The sequence below is a fragment of the Corylus avellana genome, chromosome ca1 (assembly GCF_901000735.1).
Source record: "Corylus avellana chromosome ca1, CavTom2PMs-1.0".
NCBI classification, from domain to species: domain Eukaryota; kingdom Viridiplantae; phylum Streptophyta; class Magnoliopsida; order Fagales; family Betulaceae; genus Corylus; species Corylus avellana.
Window position 1 is genome coordinate 33994806 of NC_081541.1, and position 18902 is coordinate 34013707.

At 35.1% G+C, this 18902-nt stretch overlaps 3 protein-coding genes across 4 annotated transcripts; 2 read left to right on the plus strand and 1 right to left on the minus strand.

Annotated features, from left to right (window-relative positions):
* Positions 1–45: 45 nt before the first annotated feature.
* LOC132167195 (purple acid phosphatase-like) lies at positions 46–3788 on the plus strand. The gene is made up of 8 exons (XM_059578103.1): positions 46–292; positions 414–614; positions 768–879; positions 1682–1911; positions 2206–2344; positions 2670–2890; positions 3294–3415; positions 3521–3788. The coding sequence occupies exons 1-8, from the start codon at positions 107–109 to the stop codon at positions 3717–3719; spliced, it is 1410 nt and encodes a 469-aa protein (XP_059434086.1). The 5' UTR covers positions 46–106; the 3' UTR covers positions 3720–3788.
* Positions 3789–5934: 2146 nt separating this feature from the next.
* LOC132181194 (purple acid phosphatase-like) lies at positions 5935–10225 on the plus strand. 2 transcript variants are annotated; one of them, XM_059594309.1, is made up of 8 exons: positions 5941–6243; positions 6365–6565; positions 6741–6852; positions 7670–7899; positions 8193–8331; positions 8948–9168; positions 9687–9808; positions 9891–10225. In XM_059594309.1, the coding sequence occupies exons 1-8, from the start codon at positions 6058–6060 to the stop codon at positions 10087–10089; spliced, it is 1410 nt and encodes a 469-aa protein (XP_059450292.1). In that variant the 5' UTR covers positions 5941–6057; the 3' UTR covers positions 10090–10225. The 2 variants fall into 2 exon arrangements, with proteins under 2 accessions (XP_059450299.1, XP_059450292.1); XM_059594316.1 differs by lacking the exons at positions 9687–9808; positions 9891–10225 and adding an exon at positions 9520–9657 and having other exon boundaries at positions 5935–6243.
* A 1344-nt stretch (positions 10226–11569) lies between these two features.
* On the minus strand, positions 11570–15455 carry LOC132165757 (purple acid phosphatase 2-like). Its single transcript, XM_059576438.1, has 9 exons — positions 15252–15455; positions 14796–14996; positions 14602–14711; positions 13571–13798; positions 13250–13254; positions 12827–12969; positions 12240–12455; positions 11906–12024; positions 11570–11759 (listed from the first exon to the last, which is right to left on the minus strand). Exons 1-9 carry the CDS (start codon positions 15453–15455, stop codon positions 11570–11572), a joined length of 1416 nt encoding a protein of 471 aa, XP_059432421.1.
* Between the last annotated feature and the right edge of the window lie 3447 nt (positions 15456–18902).

An 18902-nucleotide genomic window follows, 5' to 3' on the forward strand; every position in this document is an offset into this window, starting at 1 on the left:
CCCAAGTCACATCACATAACCGAAGAAAAATAGGAAATTAAATTCATAATCTATAAGAACATTGTAGGCTAGATGGTCTTTTGGGTGTGTGCAGCAGAAGCTCAAGATGGGGCTGCTTGGTTCATCTTCTTCTTTTTCTTCTTTGGTGGCAGTGGTTTTGGTTTTGAATGTGGCGGTGGTGTGTAATGGAGGAAAGACGAGCACTTTTGTGAGGAAAGTTGAGAAAGGCATGGATATGCCTCTTGATAGTGATGTCTTTCAAATCCCTCCTGGCTATAATGCACCTCAACAAGTACTTATCTTAATCTCCTTCTTAATGTTCCTTCTTTTATGTTCTTGCTCATCAAAGTTTTAAAACTTATAGTTTTTATATTTATATTTCATGGACTTATTCGTGGGTGTTACGAAATAAGGTTCATATAACACAAGGAGACCATGTTGGGAAGGCGGTGATAGTTTCATGGGTGACAGTGGATGAACCAGGTTCAAGTACTGTGAACTATTGGAGTGAAAATAGCAAGGAAAAGAAACAGGCCCAAGGCAAAGTTGTTACCTATAAGTTCACCAATTACACTTCTGGTTTCATTCATCACACGACCATCAGAAAATTGAAGGTGACTTAAATTTTTTCATGCAGTTGTTTCACTAGATTGCTCTGACATAATTCCCGTGTCTTTGTTCTGTTGTTCTTCTATGGTTATATATGTTATTATGTATCTTCTGTATTTAACTGCTTTTATATGTTTTGCTTAATTTCTATTTTGCAGTTCAACACCAAATATTACTATGAGGTTGGGATTGGCCACACTCCACGGCAGTTCTGGTTTACAACTCCCCCTGAAGTTGGCCCTGATGTGCCTTATACATTTGGTCTCATTGGTAAGTATTCTAAATCAAATCTTTGAAAAGGAGGTCAGCAAAGCCTCTTGGTATTGTGGTTCAAACATGTCGGTATTTTTCGTTTATTAGGGGTGAAATTTCTAGTTTAGACCCCAAACAACAGATAGAGAGGGTGAATAGGTGTTTTCCAACAATTATCATAATTTTGAAAAATTTATCACCACACAAACAATTACCAAATTAATAAGAGAAAAAAAAAAAACCAATCAACACAAGAATTTGGTGATGAAGTGGAAACCCTTTGAAAAATTCTTCATAAACTTTTGATATTCTTGAAATACTCGTTCGACTGGCTATTAACCGCGCCTCTCTGGAACTCTGTTCTTTGAAGTTCAGTGCGACCGCGTTTGATCATCTATTGAGCGGACTTCGACCGGCAATCTCTGGACTTAAGATTTTCAACACAATTTTAACTCTTAACTCCATAACCAACTTAAAATTCTAACTTATTTGACATTGAATTTGCCAACACAAATCCTAACAAGGGGGGTTGCAAGCCCTATGTCCATCAGGCTTCCTCAAGGTCTAGTGGGAATTGGGCAGGCAGAAGACTAGCCTATCCAATGAGCTGCAACTAGCATTGGTATCACGTGGTAAAAAAGAAATAAATGATTGAAGAAAAAATATCTCATTAAGAAGCTACATGAGGTGGTCTTTTAACAGATGATTATCAGTTGATTTGTATTTGCATTTTTCATTTTAGGCTTATTATTGTTTCTTACTTCCTTGAATGGGTCTAATGGATAGAGCAATGTACTTATATTGGCAGTTCTGTTTGTAGGGGATCTTGGTCAGACTTTTGATTCAAATATGACGCTTACTCATTATGAGTTAAATCCACAGAAAGGGAAAACAGTGCTTTATGTCGGGGACCTCTCTTATGCAGATAGGTATCCAAATCAAGACAATGTTAGATGGGATACATGGGGAAGGTTTATTGAGAGAAGTGTTGCTTATCAACCTTGGATATGGACCGCAGGGAATCATGAGCTTAGTTTTCAGCCAAGTATTGTAAGACTCTAATGGAATATTTCATTGTTTGGTAGAAAGATATCTATTGTCAAACATGAGAGTGTTCTGCAATTCTCAGTATTAACTTCTGGTTACACTTGTTGGACTACTCTTTTATCACAAGTCTTACATATAGGAATGATTCTCTTCATCCAAAATTCAAGAGAGTAATATGTAGTTCAACCATTTTGCTGTTATTGTTACTTCTTTTTACAGTTCTACTCTTCTTTGATATGATTTTGATTCTCTATACTTTTCCAAGTTTCTAAAAGTGGATTGGTCTTTGGGTTGCAGGGGGAAACCAAACCTTTTAAGCCTTATACCCATCGTTATCATGTGCCTTATAAAGCTTCAAACAGTACTGCTCCCTTTTGGTATTCAATCAAGAGAGCTTCAGCTCACATCATAGTCTTGGCTTCCTACTCTGCATATGGTAAGCATGTATTTGTTTTGGATGTTATGTTGGTATGTATGACGGTCATGGACACAGACATATGACCATACTAGCTACTTGAGTGCTTTTATATTTTTAGTGGTTTTGATGTCTATTTCATAAATGTGGCATGATGATAATTAAATGACTATAGTGTTGTTTGCTAGTATCAGTGCTTTGGTGATGACATATATTTACATATAATTTACCAAACCCAGCTAAGCTCGACTGAATCAATCCTTAGACCCTATTAAATTAGGGATTTTGCCAAGCAAAAGAAAAAGGGAAAAGAAAATTTTACTTGTTATTACCTTTTCTTTTTCAGGTAAATATACCCCTCAATACACATGGCTTGAAGAAGAACTACCAAAAGTTAACAGGACTGAGACACCCTGGTTGATCGTTCTTATGCATTCCCCTTGGTATAATAGCTACAACTCTCATTATATGGAGGGGGAAACCATGAGAGTACTGTTTGAGCCATGGTTTGTGCAGTACAAAGTTGATGTGGTGTTTGCTGGTCATGTTCACGCCTATGAACGATCTGTAAGCACTCCTTACCTTCCATATTATTAGTTTCTGAAGTATGAGGTTTGACTGTGGTATATTGTCTGTGCAGTTCTTGTTGCTGTCTCTTATTAATATCCTTGTTTCCTGAAATCTGTGTGTATGACAAATGTTGTAAAATTTAGCTGGATCGTACAAAGAATTTGGTTGCTGCTCTGGAAATTCTTTACAGGGGAGAAACAAATATGCATAAATGCTGCAATCTGCAATCCTTTTTTTTTTTTTTTTCGTAATGATGCACAACAAACTGACAGAGATGTGTGTCCACATAGCAGACACAAATCTAGAATATTTAATTTCAAAATGTGTATGTGTGGACATGCCTTGTGGCTAAGATTTCCATTTCTTCTGATGTTGATTGACAACTAAATATATATCACAGGAACGAGTATCCAACGTTGCATACAATGTTGTAAATGGCATTTGTACTCCTGTAAAGGATCAATCTTCACCTGTATACATAACCATTGGCGATGGAGGGAATGTTGAAGGCCTAGTAACCAAGTAAGATCAATAAATTATGGAGTAATAGGGTTGACTTGACTGGTATATATAGAGGTTTTCTGTTTGTTAAGATTGTTTATGTAAATGCCTTCTTATCTGGTGCAGCATGACGGAACCACAGCCGGCGTACTCGGCTTATCGTGAGGCCAGTTTTGGTCATGCCGTCTTTGATATCAAGAACCGAACTCATGCTCACTGTAGTTGGCACCGTAATCAAGATGGATATGCAGTGGATGCAGATGCTTTGTGGTTTTTCAACAGATACTGGAATCCAGTTGATGATTCCACAAATAGTCAATCCTGATGAAATAAATTGCTGTATGCTTTATGGAATAAATGATCTCATTCTAATATAGTTGAACATTGGTATCAATCTTTTCTTCAACCCTTTATTGTTCCACCACCTCTCTTCTATTTATCTTTGCTGTTTTGCTGTCAAACTTTTCTCTTAAAGCTTTCTCTTGGTTGCAAATTAAAGGCAGTAACATGCAAGTTGGTACTTGGGGGCAAGTATATACTATATTTGGTTGCAAATAAACTGCATAATTTAAGGGTATATAAACATTGCTTTAAGTACAATTGATTACTGCAATACTCATTAGTAGTTTTTTTTTTTTTTTTCAAAAAAAAAATTGAAATTTTTTCCCTTGTTGATGTTGACGACATTGTGCCGTCCAAAACGTTGTCGTGTCGCAACAAAATACACATCTTAATGCGCCATAAACTGAAACTAAGCTCTTAAACTTTTCTATTTCAAATACTACAATAACTTCTCTTTAAAGTATTCAAGCTTTCACATAAGTTTATTATGATAAATTAATATTCTGGATTGTTCAAAAGTATAACAGGACATGATAAAATAAGTTAGTAATACAAAATATCAAGATTTACATGGTTCAACTTAATAAACTTACGTTTACGGGCGACTCGTAAAATACATATGAGTAATATTTTTCTTATTTTATTCTTGGGTGAAAATATAGGAAAACTTCACTTTCACCCCGGAAGTATAAGGATTTTGCAATCATAACCTTGTTGACCCATGGCTTTCAAGGCATTTTTGAAGTTTCTCTTTGTTTTTTTCTTAATAAAAAATTGGAGCATTTTAAACATTTTAATTAAAAATAGATGAAATTAAAAGGGACTAATAACATGAGATACCGACATTACAAATTTCTTAGTTTCGAGATTATAATTACAAAATCATTTATATAGGCCTATCGCCTATGCAAGTGAAGTTTTCCAAAAATATTTAAATTGATGACGCTCCTTGAAAGTAAACACAAAACTCAAATGCGCGTTGAAGAGGAAAAACTCGCTTGGCTACTTTTATTGGCACCGCTTGGCAAACGATGTTCACCTTCTCTTACCCTTATTTTCACTTCTCTAAAAAAAAGTAAACATTTCTTTAAAATTATTTCTTTTTCTCACAGAAGGGAACACTTTTATATCATATTAATCACTTATTATTATTACTCAATAAAATAACTCACTACAAAACCATTTAACAAACCAAAAAAATAAAAATAAAAATCAATATTTTTATTCTCCATTAATCACTCTTTATTATTACTTCGGGTGCGTTTGGAATTGCGATTTCACAAGAATAATCTGCGTTTTTAAAAGATATCGCAAAACGTTAAGTGTTTGGCATTGCGATTTAAAAAGAACTTAATTTAAAATAGAAAAAAAATCTGCGATTTCAATAAGCAGGTTAGAAGGTAGTTATTTGAAAAAGTGCGAATTAAAACCAAAATAATGAATTCCCATAACATATATTTAATAAAAAAAATATTTTTTAACATGTTTTATCAAACACCTTTACGATTTTAAAAAGTAGTGATTTCAAAAACGTTATTTTTAAAAATACTATTTTTAAAATCGCACTTATTAAAACCGCAATCCCAAATCAACTCTTCACCCCTTCTTATTCTTTGGGCTCAAAACAGTGACAACTGGTTTTTTCTTGCACTTCGTGAAGGCTGGCCCATTTATTTATTTATTTTTTATTATATTCAAAGTAGTAGGAAACAGAAAAAGACTTTTAAAGCTGCTTAAATAGGACAAAGACCTGAAATTGAGAGTGAAGGCCAAAATAAAAAATTGAAAAGTCAAGATTTTATTATAATTTTAATTAATGGTGTAAACAAGGAACAATATTTTTAAATGACCTATCAACATTCACAATGTGACAAGATGTATATCTTTACTATAAAATAAAATATTTATTATAAAATGACTCCTCTTTTGACCACTTTAACTTAATCTCTTGGGTAACAAATCATCTTTTTTGGTCAGCGTTGGGGTGACAGACCAATCCAAAGCAGTGAAAGGATGGCGGACCACGCCATTCTTTTTGTCATTTTAGATTTTCTTGATGAAATAAATAGAAACCTTCTCAAAAACCAAAAAGAAAAAAAGTTTATTATAAACGAAACAGTTGGAATTTAAGGTGACCGAAATTACAGGGAATCGTCATCCTCAAAGACTTTGACTTTGAGTCATCGACTGAAAATGACTTGGGTCTGCTAGTCTTCCCAAGTCGCATCACATAACCAGAGAAAAATAGGAAATTAAATTCATAATCTATAAGAGCATTGTAGGCTAGAGGGTCTTTTGGGTGTGTGCAGCAGAAGCTGAAGATGGGGCTGCTTGGTTCATCTTCTTCTTGTTCTTCTTTGGTGGCAGTGGTTTTGGTTTTGAATGTGGCGGTGGTGTGTAATGGAGGAAAGACGAGCACTTTTGTGAGGAAAGTTGAGATAGGCAATGATATGCCTCTTGACAGTGATGTCTTTCAAATCCCTTCTGGCTACAATGCACCTCAACAAGTACTTATCTTAATCTCCTTCTTAATGTTCCTTCTTTTATGTTCTTGCTCATCAAAGTTTTAAAACTTATAGTTTTTATATTTATATTTCATGGACTTATTCGTGGGTGTTACGAAATAAGGTTCATATAACACAAGGAGACCATGTTGGGAAGGCAGTGATAGTTTCATGGGTGACTGTGGATGAACCAGGTTCAAGTACTGTGAACTATTGGAGTGAAAATAGCAAGGAAAAGAAACAGGCCCAAGGCAAAGTTGTTACCTATAAGTTCACCAATTACACTTCTGGTTTCATTCATCACACGACCATCAGAAAGTTGAAGGTGACTTAAATTTTTTCATGCAATTGTTTCACTAGATTGCTCTGACTTAATTCCCCTGTTTTTGTTCTGTTGTTGTTCTATGGTTATATATGTGTATATATATGTTATTATGTATCTTCTGTATTTATGAATTGTAAACTGCTTTTATATGTTTTGCTTAATTTCTATTTTGCAGTTCAGCACCAAATATTACTATGAGGTTGGGATTGGCCACACTCCACGGCAGTTCTGGTTTACAACTCCCCCTGAAGTTGGCCCTGATGTGCCTTATACATTTGGTCTCATTGGTAAGTATTCCAAATCAAATCTTTGAAAAGGAGGTCAGCAAAGCCTCTTGGTATTGTGGTTCAAACATGTCGGTATTTTTCGTTTATTAGGGGTGAAATTTCTAGTTTAGACCCCAAACAACAGTTAGAGAGGGTGAATAGGTGAATAGGTGAATAGGTGTTTTCCAACAATTATCACAATTTTGAAAAATTTATCACCACACAAACAATTACCAAATTAATAAGATAAAAAAAAAAAACCAATCAACACAAGAATTTGGTGATGAAGTGGAAACCCTTTGAAAAATTCTTCATAAACTTTTGATATTCTTGAAATACTCGTTCGACCGGCTATTAACCGCGCCTCTCTGGAACTCTGTTCTTTGAAGTTCGGTGCGACCGCGTTTGATCATCTATCGAGCGGACTTCGACTGGCAATCTCTGGACTTAAGATTTTCAACACAATTTTAACTCTAACTCCATAACCAACTTAAAATTCTAACTTATTTGACATTGAATTTGCCAACACAAATCCTAACAAGGGGGGTTGCAAGCCCTATTTCCATCAGGCTTCCTCAAGGTGTAGTGGGAATTGGGCCGGCAGAAGACTAGCCTATCCAATGAGCTGCAACTAGCATTGGTATCTCGTGGTAAAAAAGAAATAAATGATTGAAGAAAAAATATCTCATTTAGAAGCTACATGAGGTGGTCTTTTAACAGATGATTATCAGTTGATTTGTATTTGCATTTTTCATTTTAGGCTTATTATTGTTTCTTACTTCCTTGAATGGGTCTAATGGATAGAGCAATGTACTTATATTGGCAGTTCTGTTTGTAGGGGATCTTGGTCAGACTTTTGATTCAAATATGACGCTTACTCATTATGAGTTAAATCCACAGAAAGGGAAAACAGTGCTTTATGTCGGGGACCTCTCTTATGCAGATAGGTATCCAAATCATGACAATGTTAGATGGGATACATGGGGAAGGTTTGTTGAGAGAAGCGTCGCTTATCAACCATGGATATGGACTGCAGGGAATCATGAGATTGATTTTGTGCCAGAGATTGTAAGAATCTAATGGATATTTCATTGTTTGGTAGAAAAATGTCTGTTGTCAAACATAAAAGTGTTCTGCAATTCTCAGTATTAACTTCTGGTTACACTTGTTGGACTACTTTTTTATCACAAGTCTTACATATAGGAATGATTCTCTTCATCCAAAATTCAAGAGAGTAATATGTAGTTCAACCATTTTGCTGTTATTGTTACATCTTTTTACAGTTCTACTCTTCTTTGATATGATTTTGATTCTCTATACTTTTCCAAGTTTCTAAAAGTGGATTGGTCTTTGGGTTGCAGGGGGAAACCAAACCTTTTAAGCCTTATACCCATCGTTATCATGTGCCTTATAAAGCTTCAAACAGTACTGCTCCCTTTTGGTATTCAATCAAGAGAGCTTCAGCTTACATCATAGTCTTGGCTTCCTACTCTGCATATGGTAAGCATGCATTTGTCTTTGCATGTTATGTTGGTATGCATGATGGTCATGGACACATACATATGTCCAAACTAGCCACTTGAGTCCTCTTGATGTCTATTTCATAAATGTGGCATGATGATAATTACATGACTATAGTGTTGTTTGCTAGTATCAGTGCTTTGGTGAATGGCATATATTTACATATAATTTGCCAAACCCAGCTAAGCTCAGTTGAACTAATCCTTAGACCCCATTCAATTAGGGATTTCACCAAGCAAAAGAAAAAGGGAAAATAAAAATTTACTTATTTGTTGCTGGGCACAACAATGATGAATAATATAAAATTGAAAAGAGAGAGATTAAAAGAGAGTTGAGACATAGATTTAACGTGGTTCGGCAATGTGCCTACGTCCACATAGAGTGTGATTATATTTTACTATTAATGATTCAGGGTTACATCATAACATATATATAGGAAAACCCTAAACCCTAATTGTACAGACGTATTTTGAAAATCCCCAAAATACCCTGTACCGTATCACGACATTCACTCCGCTCCCGTCTACTTGACCTTTTACTGGTGTTCTAATATGAGCCACTAGTTCCAACATTATTATTACCTTTTCTTTTTCAGGTACTTATACTCCTCAATACAAATGGCTTGAAGCAGAACTACAAAAAGTTGACAGGACTGAGACACCCTGGTTGATCGTTCTTATGCATGCCCCTTGGTATAATAGCTACAACCATCATTATATGGAGGGGGAAACCATGAGAGTAACGTTTGAGAAATGGTTTGTGGATAAAAAAGTTGATGTGGTTTTTGCTGGTCATGTCCACGCCTATGAGAGATCTGTAAGTACTCCTTGTCTTCCATATTATTAGTTATTTAAGTATGAGCCTTGTTTCCTGAAATCTCTGTGCATGACAAATATTTTAAAATTTAGCTGGATTGTACAAAGAATTTGGTTTCTGTTCTGGGAATTCCTTGGAGGGGAGAAACAAATATGCATAAATGCTGCAATCTGCAACCCTTTTTTTTTCTTCATAATGAGGCACTACAAACAAATCTAGATTATTTGATTTCAAAATGTGTATATACGTGGTCCGCGAGGGTTAGCTCAAACGGTTCCATGTTTAGTGTAATACTATGAGGTCGGCTGTTCGAGTCTCCTTAATTACCTGATACACGGTTTTTGTGAGCAGAATCATGTGTCCGGTGTTTATTCGACAGGGATAGGTCACAAAGGGGCCCTGCCATTAAGGCGTTCCTTGTAAAAAGAAAAAAAGAAAGGTGTAAATATGTGTACATTCCTTGTGGCTAAGATTTCCATTTCTTCTGTTGTTGATTGACAACTAGATGTATATCACAGGAACGTGTATCCAACATTGCATACAATGTTGTAAATGGTATATGTACTCCTGTAAAGAATCAATCAGCACCTGTATACATAACCATTGGCGATGGAGGGAATAGTGAAGGCCTGATAACCGAGTAAGATCAATAAATTATGACTGATATAGACGTTTCCTGTTTGTTAACATGGTTTATGTAAATGCCTTCTTATCTGGTGCAGCATGACGGAACCGCAGCCAGCGTACTCGGCTTATCGTGAGGCGAGTTTTGGTCACGCCATCTTTGATATCAAGAACCGAACGCACGCTTACTACAGTTGGCACCGTAATCAAGATGGATATGCAGTGGAAGCAGATGCTTTGTGGTTTTTCAACAGACACTGGAATCCAGTTGATGATTCCTCAAATAGCCAATCCTGATGAAATAAATTGTTGTATGTTGTATGGAATAAATGATCTCAGTCTCATATAGTTGGACATTAGTATTAAAGAGATTTATTTTTTATTTGAATCCCACAATAATATTCTAAATGTATCATATTCATATTTATTGGCATATATATATATATATATATATATATATATATATAATTGTCTGATATTATCTACATCAATTGAATTTGATACGTCGCCCCAATGTTGTCACACCAAAGCACCGGTGATTGAGGAAGAGAAATACAAAGCTCACGAAAGTAGGGATTGTACCCATATTAATTTGGCAATGGTAGTAGCAAGTGTCCTATACTCTTTTTCAGTGAAACGATTTTTTGCTTATGCAAGCTCCAAAGATTAACATTATTGCAACCAACAAAAAAAATATAAAAGCAATATCCACTAGTAGATCAACGGTTATCTGAGCAACCGGTCCAATCTGTATCAGAGAATAGTTGAAGGTGATGCCTGGGATTTTGACAAAGTAGCATAGAATGATTTATGGTTTTCTTCAACCCTTTATTGTTCCACCATCTCTCTTCTATTTATCCTTGCTGTTATATATGGTGTCAATTACTGTAGAAAGTAGACTTTGAAAAAAATTGGAATACTAGTTAAATTATTAAATTTATTGTTTTTTTTATCATCTTAAGCTTTTTAGACAAGCATTAGTTTAGCATAGTATCACAACCTTTGTTTTGAGTGAGTTTAAGTACACAAAAAAGTTGGAATATTAATTGAACATTCAACATTTCCTATAAGCTTGAACTTTTAGAACAATCTTACAAAAAAAAAAAACAAAATTTTTAGAACAAAGTGATTTAATGTAGGACTTGCAATTTCTTGTAAACATGATACGAATCTAACACCAAATTAGCGGGTTGAGGTTGAAGGGTCTGTCATGTTTAATTAAAATTGACTAGGTTATATATAGTTGATGTATATAATCTTATATTCATATCTCAATATGACCTGCAAATTTAATTCAAATCCAAATTAATATGTTAAGATTGATGAGTTTGATCATTTTAATTAAATAAGTCGATGTATAATTGACCTATATAGTCTTATATTCATATTTCAATACGATCTAAAACCAACACGCAAACATAAATCGTAACCCATAACATATTGAATTGTCAATCGTTTTTTTTTTTTTTTTTCACATATTCACGTAAGGGAAGAGGGAGGAAGGATTCGAACTAGTGACATCCGCTTCATTAGGCGTGGTCCACAGCCGATTGAGTTACCCCTTGGGGACCTTGAATTGCCATATGGACAAAGACGCACAACAACTCTTGCGCTGACAATAATGTCACTCACAAATCAACAAACTCGAAAATTATTATTCACGCACACACAACACACACATGTATATATATATATATATATATGCTGGATCTTTGGATCCAAAGAGCACACAGAATTCGTAGCTTCTTGTCTTCATGATTGGTGGCTGCTGCAATCATCAATTGGAATCATCAGTTGGATACCAGAATCTGTTGGTGAGCCATACAGAATCAGCAACCACTGCATATCCATCATCATTACGGTGCCAGGCAAAGTAAGCATGGGTTCGGTTCTTGATTTCCAACATGCCATGCCCGAAACTCGGCTCACGAAAAGCAGAGTAATTTGGCTGTGGTTCCGTCATCACACTGCACCACAAGAAAAGAAAACAACATGTGTAACTTACTTAAAACGGGTTTTTAATTTAAATCATTAAATATTTCACGTGTTGAACGGGAGGAAATTTATTATATATATATATATATATATATATATATATATACACTGATCTTACGTTGATAAGCCTTCGAGATTTCCTCCATCGCCAACAGTTAAGTATACAGGCGCATTTAGATCTTTCACAGGATTGCAAAGACCGTTGGTGATGTTGTATTTGATGTTAGATACACGTATCTGTCATGCATGCACAAAAAAAATTCACTAGAAAATAATTTTGTATATATATTTTAGTTTTGAAAATGTTGCGTTTAAATCGTAGGTTTTTAAAAATGCACCCATTGCATCATGTTATTTGAAAACGATACATTTTGGAGAATCACGCTTTTGGTCTGCGAAATCATAGCTAGCGGGAAACGCTATGAAAGAAAAAGAAAAAAAGGAGAAGTTACCGATCGTTCATAGGCATGGACATGACCAGCAAATACAATGTCAACTTTGTACTTGACGAATGTGTTCTCGTATACTGCTCTCATGGGTTCACCTTCCATATAATGACTTTGGTAACTGTTATACGTTGGGGGATGCATTATAACAATCAACCATGGTGTCTCACTCCTATTAACCTTTTGTATCTCTTGATTGAACCAGCTGTACTGGGGAGAGTAATAACCAGGAAAAGTAAGAAGAAAAAAAGAGAAAATTATAGTAAAAGATGAATTTATGTGACCACTCATAATAGCAAAAATTCATTAGAATGAGTTTTTAATCGTTAAAACCCCGACACGAAACATATTGCTAGTAATTCGGATACAGATATAAGAGAACTTTTATGAGGCTGGTGAAACGGAGGCCTGCTTGGACAAATGGACTCTATAAGAGCTATCTTATATTTACTGTTCAAATTATTAGTAATTCAAACAATAAAATTATTAAAAACCTCTATCAAACTTGAAGCTCTTTCAATCAGATAATTAACCATGCAAACCATGAAAGGTAAAATTCATTCTTCTTAAAAGACAAGAAAATGAAGTAAATATTTACCAAATGCTGAATAGGCAGCCATGATAATGACATGGGCTGGACCTCTCTTGATTGAGTACCAAAAGGGTGCAGTACTGCCTGCTGCTTCATATGGAGTATGATACCGGTGACTAAATGGTACAAAGGGTACCGGTTCACCTTGAAACAGAGATAACAGAGTTGCTCTTTTTAAAAATATTAATTTGAAAAAAAGAAAAAAACCAAATCAGTTTCTGTAGGTTGCATTAATTTGCAATAATTAAGCATAAATAATAAATAACTCTCCATTCTAAACTTTCACTTGAAATTTTGATTGAAATCGTAATTGAACTATCCCAAATCCTTGGAGTTGAATATGGGTTGTGTTGTGTTTCAATCTACGGATTGAGCAATGATTTTCTGGTCAAAAGACGAAGAAGCTCCTAACCTTTTTGGTTACCAAGCCTTCTGCTACATCAATCATTTTTTATCTAACTTAAATTTTTAAGATAATTGGTAATTTAACATGATATAGGGTAGAAATCATGAGTTCGAACCTTAACTTCATAATTCACCTCATTTCAATCAAATATTCTATGTGATGAATCTCACCGGAGAATTTGAGCCCCGTAAACTTTTGAGAGAATTGATATATTTATCAACTATCTTTGAGTAATTCAATTCATTGATTAATTAATTTACACAACTTTTTGAGACTAAAAATTAGATTAATATGGTGATTATAGGAAACTTTAGTTAATATTATGAGATGCTTACCAACTGCGGGGCCCAATCAATTTCATGATTCCCCACCGTCCATATCCAAGGTTGATAAGCTGCACTCCTCTCCACGAGCCTTCCCCATGTATCCCACCTCACATTATCATGAAAAGGGTAGTCATCTGCGTAAGAGAGGTCCCCAAGGAACAACACCGCTTGCCCGTTTAGAGGGTCATTTTGGTAATGAGTGATTGTGATACTTGAATCATATGTCTGCCCAAGATCCCCTGCAAATGGTGTTTAACATTGAACTCTAAAAATACTTTACCAATTGGGTTAACACTACCCAAAAAAAAAAAAAAAATGACGTTTTAATAATAACACTTCAAAAACATCTAAAACCTGGGGGTCGAATGGGGGTTGCGAAACTTACCTACTCCGGCTCTTGTCCTAGATAAGTAGGCGCTGCCCGCTCTCTTTATGAGATTGCCTAATTGCTAGCAATTTGGGCACTTCGAGTGTAGGAAATCTAGGTTTGTTTACTCAATATAACTACCAAATTTTTTGTAATGTTGTTCCAAATCTACCATTGATGTTGCAATTTAACCCTTTCGTCACCCAAAATGGCAAAAATATTCTCCATTTTGGATTGTTTTTTCTCTAAAATTTTGAGTGGGCTCATTTCAACCTCAATAGTAGATTGGGAGGGGTGACATTGCAAAATGAGTGGTAGTTAAAGAGGAGTCCCCTAATAATTTAAATAATTGTACCAAGATTGTTACATATTAAGTATATATATTGGTACTACATAACTTCATTGTACTTTTCGGATTCATCATATAAGATAGGGGACCATAGTATTTTCTTCCAAATAGAGCTGGAGGAAATTTTAGGCTATTAAATTAACATTTGTCTTCAGAGCAACTGGGAATTAATTAATAGAACGTGTGATCAAATCACGTGCTTAAAAAACACACGTCAATTTAATTAATAGTGATTTGAATAACAATACCAAGTACTGAATCTAGCTAAGCTGCTATATATAGAAAACCTACATTAGTTTGACAAAGTAGAATACTTACCAATGAGGCAATGAGACCGAATGTATAGGGGACATCAGGGCCAGGTGCAGGAGGAGTTACAAACCAAAAAATCCTCGCATATTTTCCAGCCCCAACCTTATAGTAGTATTTGCTATTGAACTGCCCCAATAAATAGGATTAATTTGAATTAGTAAATAGAATAATTATATGAAACAATTAGAAATAAATAAATATAAATTTCACCTCCAAGTTGCTAATGTTGGCGTGGTGAATGTAACCAGAAGTATAATTGAAGTATCTATAGGTTTCAATCGTGCCCCGAGCCCACCGTATTTTGGTGCTATTCTCGCTCCAATAACGCACCACGCTAAAACCTGGAGCCTTGGGAGTGATCCATGACACAATCACCGCCGTCCCCACATGGTCTCCTTGTGTTATATGTACCTGCTTGTCAAGAAAAAAAATATATGATCTTGTAAGGTAATTAATTTGCTAATAAAATATTAATTAGATTATTAAATTAATTATTTTTTTATACAATTGTCGTATAATTTGAAGATGTGACAATAAAAATTTACTATCACGTCATCCTAATTGTATGGGATTCGGTGTACGTACTAATTACCATTACTCATGGATGATAAGAAAACAAGGAGAATGAAAAAAAAAAAATGAGAGGCAGGAGAGTGAGAAAAATACCTGCTGAGGTGTATTTTCACCGGGAGGAACGTAGAAGGTATCACTATCAACAGGCATATCTATGTTCAATTCAGTGGCGACCCTCCTATAAGAGCTGCTTATTCCTCCATGACACAGCACTGCAGCATTGAAAAGTAAACCTAATACAACGGTAACAGCAACCAAAGAGGAGGAGGAAGAAGAAGAAGAAGCCAGCAGACCCATCTTGATCTTGTTTCTATGCATTGATGAGTTGAATGAAGACCCTTTTCATGTCGTAAATATAGTTATATACATATGAGGTCGGGGTTTTCATTGGGACAATGACGCATAAGCTGAGGTTGTCTTTGCGCATGGTGACTGCACTGGTTAGTGGCTAGCGAGGTTCAAAGTTCTAACCTGTCCAGGTGTCTGTTAGCCGTATTCAATATATATACACCACCAATGCAAAAGTCAAACGTTCTTTTCGGACAACACTCAAGTTGAAATCCAAAAACTTGAATATATATACTCCCCAATTACCACCAGAGTTCAAGTTAAAAGTCAGCAGCTTCTCCCTGTGCAAGAGGATTAACTCTGGACCGCAAGCCGTTAATCCTCTTTTACCAATTCAGATAACTTATTGGAAGTACAGATAAAGAACACTTTGATGCCTAAGTCGTTAAGGTATTTGAGAGAGAACCCAATTAATTAAAAAGAAACATGGGAAAGAAAAAAATAATGTGAATACTCAAATATGGATCATCAAGGTCACTCATCTAGAAAGAAAGACTACAAAAGGAATTGCAGACATTTAATTTCATAATTAAATAATCATTTAGTTTTGACCATTCAATTGTACACCTATTATTAGTCATATCCATCAAAACGCCTTACATACAAGGACGAAACTAGCATTTGAAATAGGGGTATTTTTTAAAATAAAATTGAAAAAAGTCGGAACCAAAAAGGGTTGTGAGATCCTAGGGTGTCCAAGCTAGCAACTTTTCGGGCAACTTAAGGTGGGGGGCCATGTATTCAGACACCCCAAAATTCACACCCCCTCTCTTATTTTTTGTCCGAATAATTCAGAGAGTTCTGGTCAATTGTCACACAAATGACCTAAGGTGTTGGAAAATGATAACATTAAACTATTTGGAGTTAGAACTTGTCTAATTGTACATTAGTATATTAAAGTATACAAACATTAAACTATTTGGCATCTAATTTGTATAACTCCGGATATTCCCCGCATTCTCCAATAAATCTCATAATACATTACTTTATTATTTAAATCAATGAACATCCAATGAACCCAAAAGAGAATATATTGGGAGTACTAGTTTGAGCATTGTGATGCAACTCTTGCTTTTTTGATAATTTAGTAACGTCAAAAATCACATTTTTATTTTATTATGTTAACATGATATATATAGTGCTAATCCGACCTTAATTAACGTCATGGCCACCCCCAGTGTTTTGTTAGGGTGGTCGGGTGGCTGGCCCAGCCACTATGACTTTTTTTTTTCCGACTTTTGCATGTAAAAATATAAAAAAGAGTGTTTTTTTTTTTTTGGAAAATAATTTTTGGGGCTTGGGCAATTTAGAAATTTTGATTTAATTTTAATAAAAACATGTATTATCATTAACAAAAGAATAGGAATAATCATTTCATTATAGCTTCCTGTATTCCAATAATATCCATTCCTATTCTTTAAATAATGATCATTTTGCATGCCAAATGTGCTTATATATTCCTATTCCATAAAGAATAATCATTCCGCGTACCAGACATGTATAGATAAACAGCTTAAAAATATATTAAATTAAGCAAATGAGTGTCTTCAAATTCTTCGGATTATTGATGCACGTAATTCGTGGTGGGATGACATGTATATATAATATGAATTGATCTTTAATTTATCGAAAGTAAATGGAATATTTGAAGCTTTAAAAGCATATTCAGATTAAATGTCAATAAGTTGTATGCTAATTAAGAGGATTTTTGTTGTTTAGAACGAGTTGTCACGAAGCTGACGACTCAGGTTGCTTACAAAAAGGTAATCAACTTGTTCAAACCATTTAAAATTCCTCTGAACATTCATTTATTTGGCACATATAATTTGTATATTCTTTTGTATGTCCGAATATTCCCCATATTTTTTGATAAGCAAACATATTGTTCTTTATAATTATATTAATAGGGACAGATTTTCTTTAAATTCATGGGTTGAAAAATTTAGTAAACTGACATATGTCATTAGAACATGTTATTCTCACATGCTTAATTAACTATTAAAATCTCTTATGTACTTGATTTTTACATGTAATTTTAAAAATGTATGTGAGAATTACATGCTCTATGGATAGATATTAATTTAATAGACTGTGTTTGATGATTTTTTTTCTAACCCATTTTTGGAGGCAAAACTTTGTTCTATTTATAAATATCTAATTAAGTGAACAAAAAATTTTGAGAGCTGTTTTTTTTTTTAACATAAACAAAATTATTTGACATATCAATGTGATACTACTTATAATCTTTAATTTTTAATTCATTGTATCAAGTGGCGGAGCCAGACAATTCATATTGGGGGTGCCACTATAATTTTTTTGAGGGTGCCAAGTGGTAACTTGCGTAAGTAGGAGAAAATGTTTTTTTTTTTCTTTTTTTTTGGAACTTGAGTAAAAAAAAAAAAAAAGGCTTTGGCACCCCCAAAGCCTCAAGTGACTCCGCCACTGATTGTATCAATGGACATCTAGTCAATATCTTTTTTTTTTTTTTTTGGAAAGATAGGTCGCATCTTATTATTTAAGCAGAAGCTTGTTCAGCAATGACAACTTCATGAATACATTGGGGATACCCCCTTATCCATAGACGGTCTGCACTAGCTTCTATAGCATATTTAGCTAAGAGGTGGGCTGAGACATTAGCCTGTCTGTGGACATGGTTAATTCGCCATTCCAGCAAGTGTTGGCAGTTTGCTCGGGCTTCTTCTATCACCATCCCATATCGTCCTCTCCAGTTGTCTTCTCGTCGTAGTGCCTGAACCACTTCTAATGCATCGCCTTCAAGTATTACTCTCCTTATACCCATGGAACGACCAACTTCTGTTGCATGCCATGCAGCTATAGCTTCCGCTGAGGCCGGATCTGTGGTAGCTGACTTGGACGTGCAAAAGGATGCTAGTACCGTTCTGGCATGATCCCGTAGAATGACTCCCACTCCGATGCGATTCGTTGCTTTTGATAGAGGCATCCCAATTTATTTTGCAAAAATCAGTAGGTGGCTTCTCCCATTTCTTAATGTTCCGTGTGGTAGCTGCCTGGGTTGTGTCCCTGCTTTTCATCTGCTCCACCAATTCATAGCTTGCCATTTGCTCTTTTGCTTGTCGTAGAATCATTGCTGGTGTATGAAACTCACCCCCATGAATAAATTGATTCCTTCTGAACCAGAGTTGGCGGGCTACTGTAACAAATAGTTGAAAATCTGCTTCACCTAGTCGTCCCTTCATCTTCCAGACCACGTCCGTAAATGAAGCGTCATCACTGGTGGATTTCTGGATAGCAATTGGACATTCCAGCCAAACATCCCTTGCTGATTGGCAACTCCACAAAATATGATTCACCGATTCTACAAATAAACCGCAAATAGGGCAGAGTGGATCAGAAATGATGTGTCGCCGCTGTAGG

Excerpts from the sequence above, each read along its gene's own strand:
- LOC132167195 (XM_059578103.1), top strand. The coding sequence starts at position 107 with ATGGGGCTGCTTGGTTCATCTTCTTCTTTTTCTTCTTTGGTGGCAGTG. Across the intron at positions 293-413 it reads GCTATAATGCACCTCAACAA|GTTCATATAACACAAGGAGA; the intron begins GTACTTATCTTA and ends TTACGAAATAAG. Across the intron at positions 2,345-2,669 it reads GGCTTCCTACTCTGCATATG|GTAAATATACCCCTCAATAC; the intron begins GTAAGCATGTAT and ends TTTCTTTTTCAG.
- LOC132165757 (XM_059576438.1), bottom strand. The coding sequence starts at position 15,455 with ATGGGTCTGCTGGCTTCTTCTTCTTCTTCCTCCTCCTCTTTGGTTGCT. Across the intron at positions 13,799-14,601 it reads CCCTATACATTCGGTCTCAT|AGGGGATCTTGGGCAGACAT; the intron begins TGCCTCATTGGT and ends AACACCATTTGC. Across the intron at positions 12,025-12,239 it reads TCCATGCCTATGAACGATCG|ATACGTGTATCTAACATCAA; the intron begins GTAACTTCTCCT and ends CATGCATGACAG.
- LOC132181194 (XM_059594309.1), top strand. The coding sequence starts at position 6,058 with ATGGGGCTGCTTGGTTCATCTTCTTCTTGTTCTTCTTTGGTGGCAGTG. Across the intron at positions 6,853-7,669 it reads TTATACATTTGGTCTCATTG|GGGATCTTGGTCAGACTTTT; the intron begins GTAAGTATTCCA and ends TTCTGTTTGTAG. Across the intron at positions 7,900-8,192 it reads TTGATTTTGTGCCAGAGATT|GGGGAAACCAAACCTTTTAA; the intron begins GTAAGAATCTAA and ends TTTGGGTTGCAG.